We start from the raw sequence: 19,552 nt of genomic DNA, 5'->3' as shown, positions 1-19,552 counted from the left end.
AGCTAAGCTCAGAGAGGGTGGAAGCGTGAGGAAGTCGAACATGGGCATCATCAGCCTTCCTAATCAAAAGGTCCCAGCTTCTTCTCGCGAATGGTTTAACCTGCTGATTCACCGAGGACACTTCTTCCATTTTGTTCTGGGAGATAAAATGTGTCCTGTACATGGGCTCTTTTCTAGGGTTTGTATTTCTCTGCTTTTCTTTATATTCTATTAACTGGCCACAAGTGGCACTATGTACAGCCTCGCTGCAGCAGATTTGTGACACTTCACAGGGCTTTCTTTCCAGTTTGTGCTGATCTGAACTTTAATACCAGGATTTCTTTACTCTAAAAACCCTCAGAAGGGCTAGAAACATGGGAGAGGCTCTGAAGGAGGAGGATGTTGTGAGAAAGCCCCACAAGCTTGAGCAAGGGTTCACAGGTGCACAATAAATGCCGTTATGAAGAGTGCTTGGCAAACAATTCAACGTGGCGCGGCCTTCAGGGTGACCACGGCTGCCTCCCCACTCTTTGAGTGACTTGAGCTGTGAATGTTTCTTTACTTTGTTGGTATGCATGACTCTGGCCTGTCATCAGCACCCCTGTAGCACCGAAAGGTGCTCCAGCAGCCTCTCTGCTGGTCATGTGCCTCCCCTGGGCCCTCTGCCAGGTCTGTGAGCCATTATTTTTTATTTCCCACAAACCCCCTGGCATAGTGTTACTGTGGGGCATTGTGTGAAATTTAAAATGGAGGCTAACTGGCCTCCATTGTCTATGGCACCGCACAAGTTTTGGGTGAGGCTCCAGCAACTGAAGGGGAGGCCCACAAGGGGAGATGTTGCTGTGGACTCCCCAGGTCCTAGAGCTGGTTCTGACTATGGCTGCAGGTGCTCTTAGGCCTTCTGGCTCTGTTCATACAAGCCAAAATTGGGGCAGCCTAACTTCCTATTGACATCAACTGGATTTAACAGAACCAGCCTTTGGCTGACTTATGCCAGTAGTTTGTTCACTACTCTAAGCTGTTACCCTCACTCTTTCTGCATAAGATGGAGTGTCTCGTACCATGTTCAGAAACTGGGGAGACAGGCAGCAAAGGCAGATGTACATTCCCATAATGCTTTTTCCCCTTTTTGCTAGTTAAACTATCTATCCCTCAGATCCACACATAATGAAGTGGGATGCAAGGGATGGGAGCCAAAGAGCAAACATGGGTTATGAACAAAAATCAGCTTTGTAAATATTTCCCTTATAACAAACACATGCAGAATATTAAGGGCAGCAGCAAGGATTAGCATATTTGCATTTTAATCCATTATACAAAATATTCAGCTTAAATGCCAAGGGTTTACCTTCCCAGGGTACTGTGCTATTCTTAGATTCTGAGGGGGCAGCTGACTATCACTGCTGGCAGATCCCCCCCCCCCACTATATTTAGCAGGGGGCTCTGCAAGGCATTCCCAGAAAAAGGAATTAATGAGAGGCCTCTACCAGTCAGCGTGACCCTCCAGTCACACCCTAGTTCAGGGGGAGGCACCTCTGGGGGCCCTGTGGGCACATCTCATCATTTGGGAATGTGTCCCGGGCACCACCACAACATGGCTGTCGTGAGAATTGTGGCTACTTGCAAAGGACAAGTAACCTGCCCAAATAATTTGCACAAGAGCTTCTCTGCATGAGAGGGTTACTAGGCTTCTTCCATCTTTTCTGCAGGAGGGAAAAAAGCCTCTTTTGCACAGCTTTGCTTCACTGGCATCCGCATTTCTCTGTTTCCCATAGATTGCATTAACCAGCCGCAAGTGGGCACAGTGGCAAAGGTGCGGCATGGCGGATTTGCAGCAACACTTTTGTTCTGCTTTCTCCTGTTTTAAAATTCACTGCCAGCCTTTCCTGACTCCAGAAAGCTCACAAAACCTACAAAAAGGGCTGCAAAACCCGGGAAAGGCCCTGGAGGAGGACAGCACTAGGAAAAGGCCCCACAAACTTTGGGGAGTAAAATGGCCATGGGTGCACAGTGAACGCCCAAGAAAGAGTTGGAGCCTGAGGCAAGATGCTCCTCGTAATTCCTTTGGAGCCACGCTCTTCATTACAACATACCTTTATTCTGCAGACGGCACACTCTTTTTCTTTCCTCACTCTCTGACAGCGGAGTCTTCCCCCCATCCTGTCTTGCACACGCATCATGCATAGGAACATGCACAGTCATATGTTCCAGCAAGCACATAAAGGGCTATGCTCACCTTCTTTCAGGACCCTCTGAAAGCCCCTGCTCCTTTCTCTCCCTCGTTCTTTCTCACATACTTCACCGGATGCCAAGAGAAGTGCCAGGGCTGCACTGGTGCTCAGCTGTGGTTCCCAAGCAGCTGCCCTGGTCTGACCACCAGTTTCCCCCAAGGACCACCCCGCTGCCCCAGGCCCAACGGCAGGGAAAAAAACAAACAGAAAAATGTCCTTGATTTTCTTACCTAAAGCCCAGAAACAATGAAAACTTGTAAAAATCCCAGACACACACATGGTGCTTTTGCAAAAACCATCTGACTTACCTAGGTCCATGTTACCTACTGGAATAGAGTCTTGGGTTCCTGAGTATATGCAGAATTATTTGCAGACAGGACTGCCGGAGAGCACATCCTGGCCTTGAGTTGGGTGGAATATGAGAGGCTTTCCAAGGAGTGAGCACACCTGGACTTGGGTGGGTGGGGATGGGGTGAGTTCAGGAAAGACCATCTCCTTAGCGGATGCAGGCACACCTGGCAGATCTTGCAACTTCCGCTGTGGATCACCACAATAAGGCAAATATAGAAATAACTCGGGCGACATATACTGGGTAATGTTTGCACAACTGCATACTGTGTGTGTATTTATACAGCACTGTAATAATAATGCAAACATTTGCAATGCAGAGTTTGAGAATCACAATACAGACCGTGAGACAGAGTTGAAGTGAGCGGCCCCTGCTGGAGAGATTGTACCAACAGACGTGGATATGTGAACCAGACACAGGGGCACGACCACGAAGCGCAATTTAGAGGCATACCTCGGACATATTGCAGGTTCCATCTCAGACCAGCACAATAAAATTAAAATAGCAATAAAAGGTGTCACACATCCATCTAAAAATTGCAGAGAACAATATTGGCGAAGTGCAGTAGAGCAAGGCCCAATAAAATGAAGCATACCTGTACGGCTTCTTCATCCAGTCATGAAATAGGCTTCCTTTTTTATGTCAGCAGCAAATCAAAGAATTACTTACTGAGTGGACCCCAAGTCCCTGCCTGCCAACTACATCAGCCGTAAATCTTGAAGGACTCTGTTCTTTTCAAGATGCAGTGAGGCTGTTCTAAAAGAGAGTTTTGGATGTGTCTCAGAAATGATGGAGGTGAGATAACCCTATTCAGGTTGCCCCGCAGGTGCCAACATACCAGGTGTTCTAAAGGCAGTGCTGTGCTACATCAGAATATAGAGTTCCTCAAACTGCATCATTGATCCATTGGGGAATTATAATTTATTTTTAATGTATGCTGTTTGTCCAATGCTGACAAGCTTTTGGAAATTGAGCAAAAGGTACGATCCACCATGCAGTTGATTTCCAACAGGCTTAATTTTAATTCTAATGCCTTACTCTATTTTGGATTGTGGCTCCAGAAGAACAGTCCTTGTATTGATGACAAGGATCATGTCTAATCTTAAAAACTGGTTCATTATAATTGAAGGGGAACTAGTATCAGCACTTCTAAATTATAAAGAGCTCTTTGGAGTCCTGAATGTGAAAGGAAACCGTACTTCTACTTGACTCCAACAGCAATTCAACTTTGAATGTATGTTGTATATGGTATACTGAGTGTATCCCTCTCTATTCATTATGACAGTTACTTGCTGACTGATAACTTATCGTATAAATACTGCACTTAAATGTGCATATATGTGTTTAAAAATTCCCACAAGATGTGAGCTGGAACCAGTAAAAAGATCGACACAAAAGCTATATGTACATTGTGAGCCCTGCCACCTGGCATTTCAATATTTTACAAAGCACAGTAAAAATGCATGCAGGGTTTATGTCCAATGATGTAAAAATCACGTGCATGCATTTAAGCACACTTCCAAAAGAAAAAGCTGGGAGAGAAAGAAGGAAACATTAAAGCAAATCCACACCTGGAGACTAAAATATGTTTTTAGGTGAGAAGAGGAGACAAAGACAGCTATCAAAAGGGAGCAAATTTGCCAGAACAGCTTAGAGAGCTGTAAGGCCCTGGTGATTAAGGATTTTGCAGGGTAACCAAGCAACTTGAAACTATGCTGGGGGACCAAGGCTTAAGGAACAGTCCTGCCAGATGTGCACGACTTCTCATAAATGCAGGAGAATAAAGAGCCTTTGCATGATGTATAAACCACTTCTAGGGTGGTCACTGGTGAATTGCTGAGATGGGGGGTGGGGGGGAAGGGAGGGGGGATGAGAGAGAGAGCATGAACAGGACAGTGGCTTGCATATGCACGCTGGACAGAATTCTAATTTCCAGGCCCAGGGTGTCTTATCACAGCTCCTGCATCATGCTGGCTTGGCTTGGTGGTCAGGCACTGGTATCCTCAAGACTGGCTTATTATAAGGTGCGTGACATGGAGCTCTCACTCAGCCTGGACCAGAAGCCGCAGCTGGTATAGACGGCAGGAGCAAGGCTACGAATGGGCCTTCTTGCAGCAGCATCTTATGCCTATGTTGAAAGAACTGGCTACTAATAAACTACCAGGCCAGATTTAGGGTGTTGCTGTTAACATATGAAGCCCTGGGACCAGGTTACCTTCAGAATCAATTCACCCCTTTTGTCCCCGCTGCACCTCCGCAGCAGTTGGAAAGAGCAGTCCCAAGAGCACCCCATGCTTGCGCGGTTTGCCCCGGGAAGACGTGCATTACAGTGTTTGGGGCTGCAGCAGCTGCGCTCTGGTTTGTTTTAGGACTTGTTACTTGGGCCTCCATGTGCCTGACTGTTAGAATCAGATGGGCAAGTGTCTTAGGGCCCATACAATAGTCCGGACTTCCCAGGCTGTAGGGAGTGCTCCAACCGTGGAAGAGGGGATTGCTGATTCAGCACCAGATCCCAGCCCTGATCAGCCAACATGGACAGAACTGCACCAGCAGCAGAGACTGACCTTGAAGAAGGAGAAAGGGGGTGATCTGGTGGGTAGGGGGAAGAGGAGACTGGAGAGCTTGTGATATGCTCTATACTGAATCTCATCCAGCTTTCTTCCTTTCCCCTCCAGTCCTCACTCGACTGGCTAAATATTCATCTAGAGGAAAATGCACAGAACGGATGGTGGGCAGAGATTGCCTCCATCGTTTGGCCTGGCCTGCTGGCTTCAGCCCAACAGGGCATGGGAATCTTGGAAGCTTCTGTGTCCACAGGGCTCTGCACTCAAAGGTCTTCTCTAGACCCATCTCTTCACACAGGCTTTCCATGGAGCATGACTCAGCTGAGTACCTCTGTAGTACACAGTAGAACTTTCCTACACAGGGCATTGTTTGTGTGCTTGTGATTCCTTACTCATGGTTATGTATGGGTTATTTATAAGAGGTCATGATCCTTTAGTTTGACTTCTGTTTTTAAGAATGCCTTTTTGGGGTGTGGGGGTTAGAGTGGGGGAAACAGTATTACTTCTGAGAGTGAAAAAAGGCATTTTCCCTATTGTGCATTTGTTGTGGTCTGCTACCACACAGTGCCACCTGGAGGTTATTACTGGAAAAGCAGGAAAGGAATCTGTGGTGTTCTATTTCAGCTCTGGGACAAAACAGCAACTAGCAATAGTTAACAGACCTGTGTGGAGAGTCTAATACTAAAAATGTGGAAGCCTATGACCAAGTGACCCATGTGCCTGCCTGTGCAACCTGCTGAGGAGATGTTATCTGTGACTGGGCAACAGTTTTTAGGGCTCTTTATCTTTAAACTGGAAGTGGCCAGGGCAGCCTTTCAAAAACACAATGTTCCTCAAGTAGAAGGCACTGCTTCAAACAGGGAACACTCCTCTGTAGGAAAGGACACAAGGCCACGCTGCCACACGCTCATGCTGACACATTCTCATACGCAAATAGCTATATAGTGCATTTATTTTTAAAAGCTTTTCTATTTTCCTTTAAGAAGAGAAGAAACCCAGCAGTTCATTGAAAAACCACCCACATATAACACAATGCAGAACAATTACATAACACTCGAATTCTGACTAAAATCATGTATTACAAGTACAACAGTAGCTAAACCAAAGATAAAAAAGGAAGCAGCAGGACATGAAAAAATGGCATTGCAGGAGAGAAATTGGCTTGCAGAAGAACAAGAGAGATCGGGTCCATTTGGCCTAAAGGCCAAGGAATTCACTTGCCACCCAAAGGAGCAAAGCATCAGGGACCAGTGAACTTTTATAGATGTTCTGTAAAACTGGGGCTACTGGTGAAAGGCTTTTCTCCCTGTAAACACCAGCCAAATCTTAGTCCATCAGGGTATATGGAGCAAGGCATCAGATACTGAATGCTGCTCACAAAGAGATAAATGAGAATGCCGGGTTCCTGAGCTACTGATCATGCAAGCTGGCTGGTCCTTTATGGAAGGCCATCTTCCAGTGCCGCTCCTGCTGTTTGGAGCTGCTCTTGCTTGCTTGCTTGCTAAGTGTAGGTAATGTAATACAACCAGTTGAAATAAAACTGGAATTGCTCAGGTAATTCAGCGGTCATGCTATACTGCATCGCCACCTTGTGGCTGTATAATGCAACATATAGCATGGCATTTCTAAATCGGGGGATAAGAAACTCTTGTAAATGACACTCTGTTTCTCCAGTAAAGAAAACAGAAGAAGCCTCTGTGAAGCACTGGGTTAAAAGCTTCGCTTTGATTAAAAAAAAAAAAAAAACTGGGGTTTGATCAAGACAGTGGTGCTCCCTCTGTTAATGTCACTGCCCTGACCCAGTTCAGTCCCATCCCCTGCAAGACCTTTGGCTGCTTTTAAAGTGTTTTTTGCTTTTCTTAAAAAAACGGCCAAGAGATCGCATGGTGACTCTCCCATGTGATGTCCTGCCCAGCCTTCTCTTTTCTAGTGCAGCCAGGAGCTCTCAGACAAACCTGGAGTATCCTGGATGCACAGACAAATGGGGGGCGGGGGTGTCTGTGTTTGACCGTATTTGCTGCAATAGAGGCTGGTTTGTTGCACAAGGCAGAGTCCGGACTGTATATTCATTCTTCCCCTCATAGCAGCCCCTGTAGCAGTAAAGTGTGGGAGGAGTTTTCTTTTTAATGGCCCTGGATTCAAACGTGTGGCAGGTGTTGGGGTAGGTTTGCCAGGCCCCTAAGCTAAGGGGGAGGCATTGTTGGGGGGATGCCAGCTCACCACTGAAGCTGAGGTTGGAATCCAAGATCAGCCTGGTCAGCGCCTGCGCTCGCACTGGGGAGTGTGCATGCACCATCTAGCTCTTTGCTTCAGGCAGCAAAATACCTTCAGCCAGTCCTGGATCCACTGCATTAGTACGGATAAGGACAGGTTCCCAAGAGATCTCAGAATCAGGCCCAAAAGACACACCAGGAAGCTCATTTTCATATGCTCTGTTTTGCATGTGTGTGGAGTCTGTCTCCTAAGGACACCCCTTCTTGTAAAAATGGATGCAAGGTGGTGGGGGTGGGGGGGTCATTTGATGTCAAATGGAAACCCTTAGGCAGAAAGATTCAAGAGGGTGCAGGGGGAGGTGAAGCTCGTGTGGGTAGAAAGTCATCTCACCCGGGTGATTGGATGCGCCAGCAATGACTGGGGCCCCTCTGCCTTTCTTTCAGCAACTGCCCCTGGAGAATGAGGCAAGAACTAGGGACCTGAGGCTCCAGATAAAAGATCTGGGACTCTAGCGGAGTGGGCCACCTCTCAGCACCAGTTCTGATGAGGGGAAAGATCATAAAGCCAAACGAGCAGCAGCCGCAGCTGCAGCTGCAGCCTTTATAATATTAAGGCCAGGTTTGCTGAACTCCCATGAATGTGGGCCTGGAGGAGCATCTACAGAGCATCTACAGATTTCCTCAGATGCCTGATTCTCTCCCTCCACCATAGCGCCTCCTCCCCGGCTGTTTCTCCATCACCACCCACGGGACTTCTTTCCTGTCTCAGAGCTCGGCTGGCAGAGCGGGTGGGGAGAAGCATGAGATTCCTGGGGAAGAATTGCACAGAGGCTTGCTAGGTGAGCAGAGGGAGCGCAAACACCCTGCAACTCCTGATTCTCCCCTGTAAGTGCTCCCCTGCCCCGATCGCACGTGAGCTTTAGGGGCCTGGCATGAGCTCTGTGTGCGCTTCATGATGTGCAGCTTGGGTGCAAAGATCTCTCACGTTTTCAATCTAGGTTTGAACTGGGAAAGACTCGCTGGGGTAGCACAAGCCACGCCTCTGCGTCAGAACCCGAACACTCCTCTGCTGCTCCCGGAACCCACAAGCCATGGGGAAGGCTATGAAGAAGGTGGAGGAGGCTGTGTTCCTGAGGAAGAAGATCACCCTGCTAAGGGCTTTCTCACTCCTTATCGGCAGCATGGTGGGCAGCGGGATCTTCATTGCTCCCAAAGGGGTGCTGAAAAACTCGGGCAATCTGGGCCTCTCCTTAATCGTCTGGTTTGCCTGCGGGATCCTCTCTATGTTTGGTGCGTGGTGAGTTTCTTTTCTCTCCTTCTTCAGATCTTGGAGGATGAGGACCTCTGCTGGCTCTTGCGGCAGCTGATCCCCATGGAATTGCTAGCTGCAGTGCCACTGCTGGCCACTGGCGGAGGTGGCGCTGCAGAGCAGCAGGAAGCAGACTGGCCTCTCCTTCCTCTGGCAAGCTACTGTGACTGTGCAGAGAACCTGGAGCCTGGAGGCTCAGTTTGAGATCCTGCCCCCTTGCGCCCTGAAGCTTCATTCAGTGGGACAAACCTCAGCTCTTAGCCCAGGCTCCAGAAGTGGCTCCTGGTTAGTGAGGGAGGTAGCAGCTGCAATTTAACTGCCCCACTCCCATGATGCCTCCACCATGTCTGCAATGTCCTCAGCCTTTGCTTTGGCCATGAACTTGAGCAGACACTTGCAAAGCTGCGGGAAGTTAATGAGCAACTAATATGAATTCAGTTCTTATCAGAACGCAGCCAAAGTGGCTGCCTGCATGGCATGATGAAATCTGGAAGGCCAGCTTGAAGCCCTTGACCCGTGGGATACTTGCACTTCCCAAGAGGCTCTGCTACCAGTCCTGCTCCCAGGATTTCAGAGTGCTGTATCATCTCTGCTTTTGTGTATTTGCCCCCTTTGAGAAGCAGGCAAGGAGGGGCTTTCCCTCAGTGCATGAAAGTCCTAGAAGGTGGGAGATGCTCTTGAGGTGGTAGTATCTTTATCTGTGGTGGCTTTTGTGGGCATCATGCTCAGCCCACTTGGCCCTCACTGGCTTGCCCACTTCAGCTGGGGCAGCTCGTGCTGGAATGTATTCCTGGGAATATCCTCATCAGCTCTTAATGTATAAGGAAAAGTGCTTACCTGGCTCTCGTGCTCCATCCCCGTGCTCTAGGAAAGCTACAGTAAGGGGGTAGCGCCTTCAAAAGCAAGGACAAAAGAGCATTCAGATTTGCGTAAAATTTGTTTATGCTGGCAGGTACAAATTGAGAAATTATGACTATGATTGAAAGAGAGACACAGCGCATCTCAGGACCATGGAGGGGACTGTGACCAGGTGTCCAGTGTGCCTTGCTCGGCCTGCTGCCCAGTGTGTTGATGGCGTTTTCAAGGGCCATCTCTGCCCATGGTTTGGAGCCTGTTTTGGCCATGGCTTGTTAGTGCAGTTGGGTTTGGACAACATGACAACCTATATTTTAATAACAATCTTCAGCTGAACAGCAGCAACAAGAGCTGAAAGGAACAGCTGAAAGTACACGAAAGCCGAATTGCAATCCATCCTGACTGCCCACAAGAAACAGAAAGCTAAAAAGGCACCATTCAATGGCGATTCTTGGCAGCAATAAACACCCACTTGTGCTTGATCTGGACGTAATGCCCAAAACGGGGTTCCTGCAGGTTTTGTCAGCCTCCATGAACCCAATGCCATCCAGATATTTTGGATGGCGGCTCCCTGGATTCCTGACAATTGACCGTGTTGGATGGAGACGATGGGTGTTAAAGTCCAAAGACTCTGAGGGCACCAGGTAGAGGAAGGCTGTTTTCTGTCCTTTTTTAAAAAAATGTGTTAGTGTCCTTCCCAGTCCTACCTACTTCCTCATTCAAGGAGTTTAGGGAGATGTACATGGGGGATTCTCTATTTTACAAAGCCCTGCAAGGTAGATTAGGTTCAGAGATCCCACTCACAGGATCACCCAGTGAGAGGTATTTTAGTGGCTCTGGGGCTCACAGGTTTAGATGCTGGTACCGTCAGGTTGTCCCATGGGATCACCTGCCTGGCCCCTCAGTCTTCCCGTTCCCTGTGAGCTAAGCTGCAATCCACACAGTACCTGGGGCAAAGTGAATTTCCCATCCGCTGAGTATGTTGTGACCCCTCCTTGTTGTAATGCAAAGGATGCTGTGGGGCTCGACCTTCAATGAACATATGTCAGGTTTACAGAAGTCCTGCATCTCTGCAGATGTGAGCAGCTAAAATGGCTTTGCTGAGATGGCTCCACAGAGCTGCCTGAAGTTTTGGATTCTCCTTGCAGGTGAAGCCAGGGCCTGACCTTCCAGGTGTCATGTTGTATCACTGGCCCAGTGGGGAACTAGGTGAACCGTAGTTTATAGTCCAATGTTTTCCATTCATCAGCCTTGCAACAGGGACCCAAAGAATTTTCACAGAAGCTCAGTTTTTCTTTTACTGAGACAGCACTGGAATGTGCCAGAGAAACCGTGGAATTCACTTCCACAAGATGGAGTGATAGCCACCAATTTAGATAGCTTATGGGGGGTGGGGGAGCCTTGTGGGGCAGGAGGCTATCCATGGCTATGAGTCCTGATGACTGCATGCTATCAGAGGCAGTATGCCTATGTACAACAGTTGCTGGGGAACATGGGTATGAGGGTGCTGTTGCAATCATGTCCTGCTTATGAGTTTTCCATGGGCAGCTGTTTGGTCACTGGGTGAACAGAGCGCTGGACGAGAAGGACCTGATCCATCAAGCAGGGCTGATGTGCTCCTCACCAACCTGTCAGCAAAACTCTTTGAGGTGATTTGCTGAAGCTCTTCCATACCTGAATCCCTCCAGGTGCTCTGAGTTATGCGGAACTTGGCACACGCATCACGAAGTCTGGAGGTCATTACATCTACATCTTGGAGACCCTGGGCGCTCTGCCAGGATTCCTGTTCCTCTGGGCTGAGTACTTTGCTATAAGGTAAATGTTTCCATCTGTAATCTGCCATTAATGTAAAGGAATGTCCCAAACCTGTTCAGTGTATTTGCATATGTAATATATAATTAAATAACAAGGGGAGAAATGATAGACTTGAGAAAAGACATAATGGGGCAGCCTCCCCAGATGTTATAACATCCACACCAAGAGGGTGAAGGCCATGCACTTCTGGGAGAATGGCAGCTTTCTGTGATGCTGTAACCTCGTACTTGCCTTCCCAGGAGTAAGCTCCATTGATTTCAGCAGGACTTTATGTCTGAGAACACAGGCCCAAGCTTGCTTTTGGACGGAACTATGTAAATGATCTCAATACCAGGGGAAGTCCTTTTTATTGTTCCTTCTTTATTAGATCTTCATTTTAAAAACTCCACAGTGTGGTGTATTTTTTAGTATTTTTAGATCTTTGCACTGCTTTTTCTTTAGTTATATTCCGTTGTTTTAAACTTTTAAAGTCTTTAGACTGCATTTTGTTTTTCTTTATATGGTTTTAAGTTTTGTTTTGTGAAATGCTCAGAGATCAGAGACCTTTGGTCACTTGGCAGTTTAGAAAAGTAGTAATAAATTAAAAAATGCAATAAAATAGCAGCACAATGTCCTGCATGTACACCATGGTTTGCAACCAGACTTAGGTGCATCAAATACAAATGGAATTGGATGTCCTCATTTCCTTCTCTGCATCCATCTTCCTGAAACTCATCTAGGTTGGCAGATGCTGCAGAATGGATTGGGCTTAGTGCAGGGGGTGGGGGAAAGGCAGGGCCTCCTGCAATCAGGCAGAGACACCTTCCATAACTAGAACCCTTCCATTCGCAGAAGGTAGATCTTTGATCCAACTCAGTATGTGCCAATATGCAAATATTTAAAAGCTGAGCTGGGACCAGTTAAGAAGAAGGCCAAGCCTCATGGAGGGAGCATGAGTGATCAATCAGCATCTTCACTCAAAAGCCCATCAGGCTGCATGCTTAAATATCTTGGCTTGTTTCTTCTCATCCTTTACAGTGGTATTGGGCTTCATCCGCTCCACAAACATGGCCTCTTTCATCTTTCTCCTTGGGAGGCACTGATTTATTTCAGTGCTTGATATATGATTGATTTAATAGCAGACATGAATTTTTTTAGTGCTTAATGATCACTGACAGCTGATATGAGATGGTATTTGGCTTCTGACATTATCTGAGCGGTGTTAGCCATCTGTATTTGACAGAAAGCTCATGAGATTGCATACCTGACAGCTGCCAAAATCCAAACGACCAAGGCAGCTATTCTCAAGCCCTTGAGTGCTCCGTTGGGGGATAAAATTTTGGACTTGGAAGGTCAACATGTGGCATTCAAAACAAAATGAGAAGAATCAGCAGTGTTGGCACATTTAAAATGCATGACAATATTGGTTTCAGTTTTGGTCGTATATGATAGTATCTCTGCTCAAAAATGAACAATTACCAATGCAATCCTATACATGGCATTAGGATTAGCAATGCTAATCCTGAATTATAATTAGCAATGCAATGCTTGATTCCGTTTAAAAGCAATTCTCACTGAGTTCAGTTGGTGTACTATCAAGCCAATGAGACTGGGACAGCAGTCTAAAGCATCAGATGTACAGAAATTACATTTGTGTAGTTTTGTAATAACTGGAAATTACATGATGGGTCTGTGTTTAATATTTCAAACCAGAAAAATCAAGTGATAAACTCTCTGGGTGTTGTAAACTACAGTTGAAAACTCCTTGAAAACTATGGCAGCAGTCTAATTGGACTGGCTTCCTAAAATGTAGGGCCAGGATGAATTAAGTTATTCATCACATTTTTTCAAGGACCTCAGTGTGACCTACAAGGGGCTATCCAGGGTGGTCATGGGAGGTGAGCTGGTCAAGGCTTCCCTGCATAATTTTTTCTGTTCCCATAATTTTTAATGAGAAGATAATTTAAAAAGCAAATCACTGAATAATTATAATGAATAATTTAAAAACCCAATTTTTAATGTCTCCTTCAAACCTTAAGACTGGCAATAGAGCTGGGGATGTTCCGTTCTCCCCTCTCAACACCCTTGCAGGTAGGTTAGGCTGAATGGGTTCTTAGTGCAGAGAGTGCGCCCAGTTCTCTCTCACTCTGGGCTGCTCTGATGCATCCATCCAATTCTGAGGAGGAGATGGAGGAGTGAGAGGGGAGGAAGAGTTGACTGATTCAAGGTTACCTAGTGAAGGTACTCATGCAGATAGTGAGAATCCGCCCACCTTGGAAAGGATGGAAGGTTTTTCTGCATGGGAACAGAAGCCGATGCAAGAAGAGCTCCTTGACCTGCTCAGGTGAGAAGCAAGCTGCCCAATTGCAAGGTCTTAGGTGTACCCACCGTCTAGCCCCCAAGCAGCAAGCACCAGTCTTTGGATGGAATCAGAAGCTTTTCTGAAAGGGAGAGACAGAAGTTCGGTTTGGATTCAGCGTTTGACATGGGCAGATGCTTCTCCCACAACTCTAGCAGAAGGGTTCTTTGATTTATATAGTTTGATTTGACCAGAGGAGTTTCAGTGAAAGAACTAGGCTTCCAGGATTTCATGTTGAGTTGGATAAGAGGGAAGAGATCAATCAATTCATGACACTTCCAATATGTTAAACTACTGTGGCTTCAAAGTCAGGATGGTTTAACACATGGGTCCTCAAACTAAGGCCCGTGAGCGGGATGCGGCCCTCCATGCCCATTTAACTGACCCGCCCCACAGGTTTGCACTTGCAAAGCTCAGGCTTGCTCGCGAGGAGGTCATTTTGGACTCGATTGGAGAAAACTATCTCCTCGTGAGCAAGCCGGCACCTTGCACCGTGCGTGCGCGCACCCTGCCCCCTCGCCAGCCCATGTCCCCCCACCGGCACTGCCTTGGCGGCCCACACCCACCACTGGCACCTGTCAACTGGCCCCCTTTACAAAAGTTTGAGGACCCCTGGTTTAACATGTTGTCTGAACCCAGTGCCCCTCTGCTATGGGGTAGCTTCTTCGTTTGTCCTGGCTTGTTGAAGGCTGTTATGAGAAACTGACTCCAATTTCTTTACATTGTGGGAATGTAGCATCTTGCATAGCAAACACCGTGGACTTTTTCTTAAAGTCTCACCACAGGGCACCACCTACCTTTTTCTCCAGGCCGGCCAACAGTGCGGTTGTCTCCTTGGCATTTGGGCGCTACATCCTGGAGCCGTTCTTTACCCCCTGCCCAGCTCCGCTTCCAGCTGTGAAGCTCGTGGCTCTGCTTGGTTACTGTGAGTTCCAACAAGGTGCTCCCTCAGTTTCCGCCATGTTGCGGTCCTGCCAAAGCGAAATGCATGTGGGGGGTTTTGTTGAATCTCAATTCTTGAAGCCCCCAGTGAAATGAGCAAGGCCGCATCCTGGAGATGACTAAGCACCTTCCTCTCTTTGCAATCCAGATATCGTCCTCATCTTGAACTCTTGGAGTGTCAGCTGGAGTGCCAGGCTACAGACCATCTTGTCCATCATCAAACTAGCTGCTCTTGCTCTCATTATTGTCCCTGGGATGATGCTTTTAGCCCAAGGTATTCTATATCAGTATTTGATTAAATAATATAAACTTTCAAATATGAAAAGCAATGGCTGCTGTGTTGACTTTGAGCTTGTTGACATGAGGCATTTATTGTCTACCTATCACTCATCGTGGTTTATCAGTTCTTTCGACAACATTTTGACCCTCCAGTTTCAATTCTGTTTGCAAACGACACTTTCAGCAAGTTATTTTTTCGGAGCAGGGGAAATGGTATATTATTCATTGTGGCGAAAGAAAACACTTGTGAATTTGTGTTATTCTGATATACTATAGTGCCATCTGGAGGTTATGTAGTGGAAAAGCAGGAAAGGAAATGCTCCTAATTTAGTGCTTGAACATAAATGCAGTGAATTAACAGCCTTATAGAGAAAAGAAAGCAAAATTGTAAAGTATATATACTACTTTTATTAAGCCAATTATAAGAACAAAAATTATGCAGGCTTTTGGGATCTTCAGATCACTTTATCATACAAGATGTTTTATAAGGTAAAGAGGTGAGGTGGGAGTCACTCAGTGTGGATGTTCAGAGTCCCACAATGCAATGCTTGGGGGGTGGGGTCTACTCTCTCTCACACACAGTCTCTTTCTCACACATACTCATTCACTCACATACACACTCACTCACACACTCACATAAACACACTTGCTTTTTATAACCTCTGACCTAATGAAGAGATCTGAAGATTTCCAAAGCCTGCACGTTGTTGTTAATGTACAGTTGGCCTCCCGATACAGGAATTAGGGTGATCTGGGCCTTGGCATCATAGGAAAAGTTTCTGCTTCTGCTATACCTTCACTTTTCAACATTGTTTTCCTTTAGGCCATACAGAAAATTTCCAGGACGCTTTCAGTGACCGGATGCTCGTCTTGGATAAGTTGCCTTTAGCTTTTTATGCTGGGATGTTTGCCTATTCGGGATGGTATGCAGTGTTAACATTTCCATTTTATAGCACCCAATTGTGTTCTCCCAGTATCACTGGAATCCATCGCTGACCATTTCTGTGCTTTATCTCCACCCACAATGCAGGTTTCAAACGAGTTTTGTGCGAGAAGAGCTAGTAAAACCAGAACGGTGAGTCTTGGAGAAGGACCCAGTGGCTCCACAAGCTAGCAGGGGCAGAAGAAATCGGGTAGCTCAGAGGCCTACAGCAGAAGTGGAGAATCTGGAGTGCCTTCCAGATTTTTTATTTATTTATTTATTAAAACATTTCTATGCCACCCCTTGCCGAAGCCTCGGGGCTGCTCACAGCACAAATAAAATACAAAAATAACAATATAAAATTAACAATATAAAATTAACAATATAAAATAAATAACAATATAAAAGAAGTCGTCCTGGCCAGATAAATAAGCAAATATTGTTAACAATTAAAATGACGTTTAAATAAAAAGGTCTTCGCCTGGCACCGAAAAACAGATGTGGTTGGATTACAACTCCCTCATACCTGACCAATGGCGATGCCATCTGGAGCTGATCCTAACTGGGGGCTAAAGCAATCTAGAAGACTCCTGGTTCTCCACCGCAGCCCTTTGCCCAAGGGGAAAACTAAGGGGAGCCAGGGAATTGGTGCAGAAAAGCCAGTTGGTGTAGTGGCTGGAGACCCAGGTTCTAGTCCCTATGTGGCCATGAAGCTCAGTGAGTGACTTTGGGCCTATCACTTACTCTCAGCCTCACTTACCACACTGGACTGAGGTTAAACATGGGGAGGAGAACTATGTCGGCTGACTCAGGCTCCTCACAAGAGAACATGTGGGGTGTAAAATCAATACAATGTAATATTATTTGGGTGCATCGCATTGTGTGTGTGCGCATATGTGTGGGCATGTGCATGTAGCAGCCATTGCTGGAAGGCAGAAATACGCTGGATTGTTCCTCACTGAGCAGAGGCAGCGGAAGCTTGAGTTGCACCAAGGGGCTCTCTGCATGCCGAGCCCAGAGCGAGCGAGGGTGCAGCCCCATGGACAGCTCGGTCGAAAGCTCGATGGTCTGCACTGCCCCACGGACAGGCCTGCCCACTTTTCCTTCCAGCCTTATCAACCGAAGGATTAGAAGTCTGGGGCACGGTCCTATGCCTGTTTAGACAAAACAAGACCTACAGCTCAACATATCCGAGCCAGCTGTGTTGCTTGGCTGGGCCATGCTCAGAGCTGTAAGGTTCCTGTGTAAACATGCATAAGATTGCAACCTTATGCTTCTCCCTCACCTTTCAACTTAAAACATCTGGTCTGATTTCTTAACTTTTCTGTTGCTTGTACATCTTTTGCCCCATTTTCATAGTCTCAGGAAAGTTATCGCTCAGCTCTCTCTCATAGACCCACATGGCTGTGCTTATTGCTTCAATGGTATATGCAGAATTTGACTTACAAACTCTGAGTTACAAAGTCTGGGTTATGAATTGTGGATTGTCCATGGTTAATAAGCCATGGTTTGTTATCATGGCTGGGTTCAGACAACACAGTAATCCACATTTCAATAATCCAAGTTTCATACTCAACCCATGCTCAATCTCTTAAGTGTTGGTTGTGTTTTTTAAACCCTATGTCTGGAAGGCATGAAATGATGCATTAGATTAAAATGTGTTTCAGAGGGGTAACACTTGTACTCACAATGATCTCCTCTCCCTTCCTCCCCCTCCCCACTTTTTTTGCAGAAATATCCCTCTGGCTGTGATAGTGTCTGTGATCACTGTAATTGTGGGATACATGCTTACTAATGTTTCCTATTACACGGTACTGACAGCAGCAGAAGTCCTTGCCTCGCAGGCAGTAGCCGTTCCTCCCCCTCCCCACTTTTTTTTGCAGAAATATCCCTCTGGCTGTGATAGTGTCTGTGATCACTGTAATTGTGGGATACATGCTTACTAATGTTTCCTATTACACGGTACTGACAGCAGCAGAAGTCCTTGCCTCGCAGGCAGTAGCTGTGGTGAGCCAAAATTCTTATTCAGATCAGATAATTGTCTTTCCCCGAGAGGGTCCGATTTATAGGAGATGGAAAAGAGCTTCTAAGACAGTGGCACAGTTTTTAGCAAGTAGGAGCCCCAAGAGTATTCTCAGCATCATGAAATAGCCTGAATCTTCGTTCACAGGTAATGGTGTGGGGACTGGACCAGGTCCATCCTGAGACTCCAGTTGTGTTTTCCCTAACAAGGTTGTGTTCAGAATTCGAGCCCATCAGATCTGAGCCAAGTTGCCTTTTTTCCTCCCCAGAGTTTTGCACACAAAGCCTTCCGGAGCCTTATCTCTGTGGTCCCTGTCTTAGTTTCCTTGTCTTGCTTTGGAACCATGAATGGAGGAATCTTCACCTTTTCACGGTCAGTGGTTTGCTTCTTGCTGTGTGGTGTAGCGTGCGACCGGGACTCAGGTGACCTGGGTTCCGAGTGCCTGCTCAGCCATGGAGCCAACTGGGTAACTTTGGGCCAATCGCAGACTCTCAGCCCAACCTACCTCACAGGGTTGTTGTTGTTGTGGCGATACGAATGAGTGCAGCAGGAGGAGAACGATGTAAGCTGCTTTGAGTTCTTTCTAAGAAAAAAGCAGGATATAAATCTAATAAATACATAAGGGCTGACTGACAGCTCAGCTGCACATGAAATCCTGGAAGGCAGCTGTGGGCAAGTCGTGGCCTTCCCTTGGTGTATGGGAAGACAACAGTCCACATCCTTGTTTCCACGGAACATTAGGGGGGATGAACTGGAACAGAGAGGCGGTAGGAGAGAGGCAGCTTACCCCCACCCCAACTTAGCCCTTTCTTCCGGAAGCTCCTCATTCCCCAAGTTTGACCTCATGAACTTCGATCTGGAATGCGTGTGGTGAGGACAAGAGAAATGGCTTGGAGGAGCTTTAGGAAATGCACTGGAGTGGGGAGAAGTGAGCCCTCCCTGCTTCACACGCCCCTCAATAGGCTTTGCAGCAAACAGGCGCTCAGTCAGGGTTTTCCTAGAGGCACTCCATGTGTAACACTTACACTTGAATTTGTTTTATTTCTCACTATTTATTTATTTATTAAAACATTTCTATGCCGCCCCTTGCCAAGGCCTATTCAACACTCCAGAATCTGTCTAGATATGGAAAGACATAGAAAAGCTGTAAAAGAAGGAAGGAAGGAAGGAAGGAAGGAAGGAAGGAAGGAAGGAAGGAAGGAAGGGTCAAGTCTTCATACCTGAGGATGTCTGAAGGAACTTTTTCATGCAGTGGCCAAGCACATGGCCTTCCGTTCTTTGTGAGGTTCATCATTTGCCAATAGTCCACCATCTAGGAACCTTCATGTGTGGTCCCAGAATCCAAATCTCTCTTTGCAACACCACCATCTTGGCCAGTCATTCACTTGAAGGATTTTTCTTTCTCTATCAGTTCTTCTTCCACATACTGGCAGGACTGAGGAGACTATCTGGGTGCCAATGTTTTTTTTTATTTTCCTCCCTAGATCTTTGAAGTCTGATGCTATTTCAGAAAAGCTTCCCCTGGCAGTGTTGTCCCACATGGATGAGAAGGAAGGGATATTTGTCAGTGGGTTGTATGAGATGTGTGAATCTATTGGTTATATCATTAATCTTGGCTCCAGGGTGACAGCATATCCAGAGATTCTCTGAGTCGTTGCGGCACACATATTTTTCCATTCCGCACAGCAGGGATTCCCCCACAACGAACACTCTTCTCTTATTATTGTCGCAAG

At 46.6% G+C, this 19,552-nt stretch overlaps 1 protein-coding gene across 2 annotated transcripts in view; it reads left to right on the top strand.

The window, feature by feature from the left end:
* The window catches only part of LOC123028951 (cystine/glutamate transporter-like), a 34,390-nt gene that overhangs the window by 7,357 nt on the left and 7,481 nt on the right, over positions 1-19,552 (top strand). For both annotated transcript variants that reach the window (XM_044441317.1, XM_044441318.1), the window contains 8 exons: positions 8,335-8,626; positions 11,189-11,315; positions 14,463-14,578; positions 14,744-14,869; positions 15,698-15,797; positions 15,905-15,949; positions 17,680-17,803; positions 18,088-18,191. In XM_044441317.1, coding sequence (XP_044297252.1) covers positions 8,428-8,626; positions 11,189-11,315; positions 14,463-14,578; positions 14,744-14,869; positions 15,698-15,797; positions 15,905-15,949; positions 17,680-17,803; positions 18,088-18,191 — 941 coding nt within the window. In that variant the 5' untranslated portion in view covers positions 8,335-8,427. The remainder of the gene's footprint in view (positions 1-8,334; positions 8,627-11,188; positions 11,316-14,462; positions 14,579-14,743; positions 14,870-15,697; positions 15,798-15,904; positions 15,950-17,679; positions 17,804-18,087; positions 18,192-19,552) is intronic.

This window comes from Varanus komodoensis, unplaced genomic scaffold, assembly GCF_004798865.1.
Source record: "Varanus komodoensis strain SLA01 unplaced genomic scaffold, ASM479886v1 scaffold39, whole genome shotgun sequence".
Lineage (NCBI taxonomy): Eukaryota > Metazoa > Chordata > Lepidosauria > Squamata > Varanidae > Varanus > Varanus komodoensis.
This window is presented reverse-complemented; position numbering and strand designations above follow the sequence as displayed.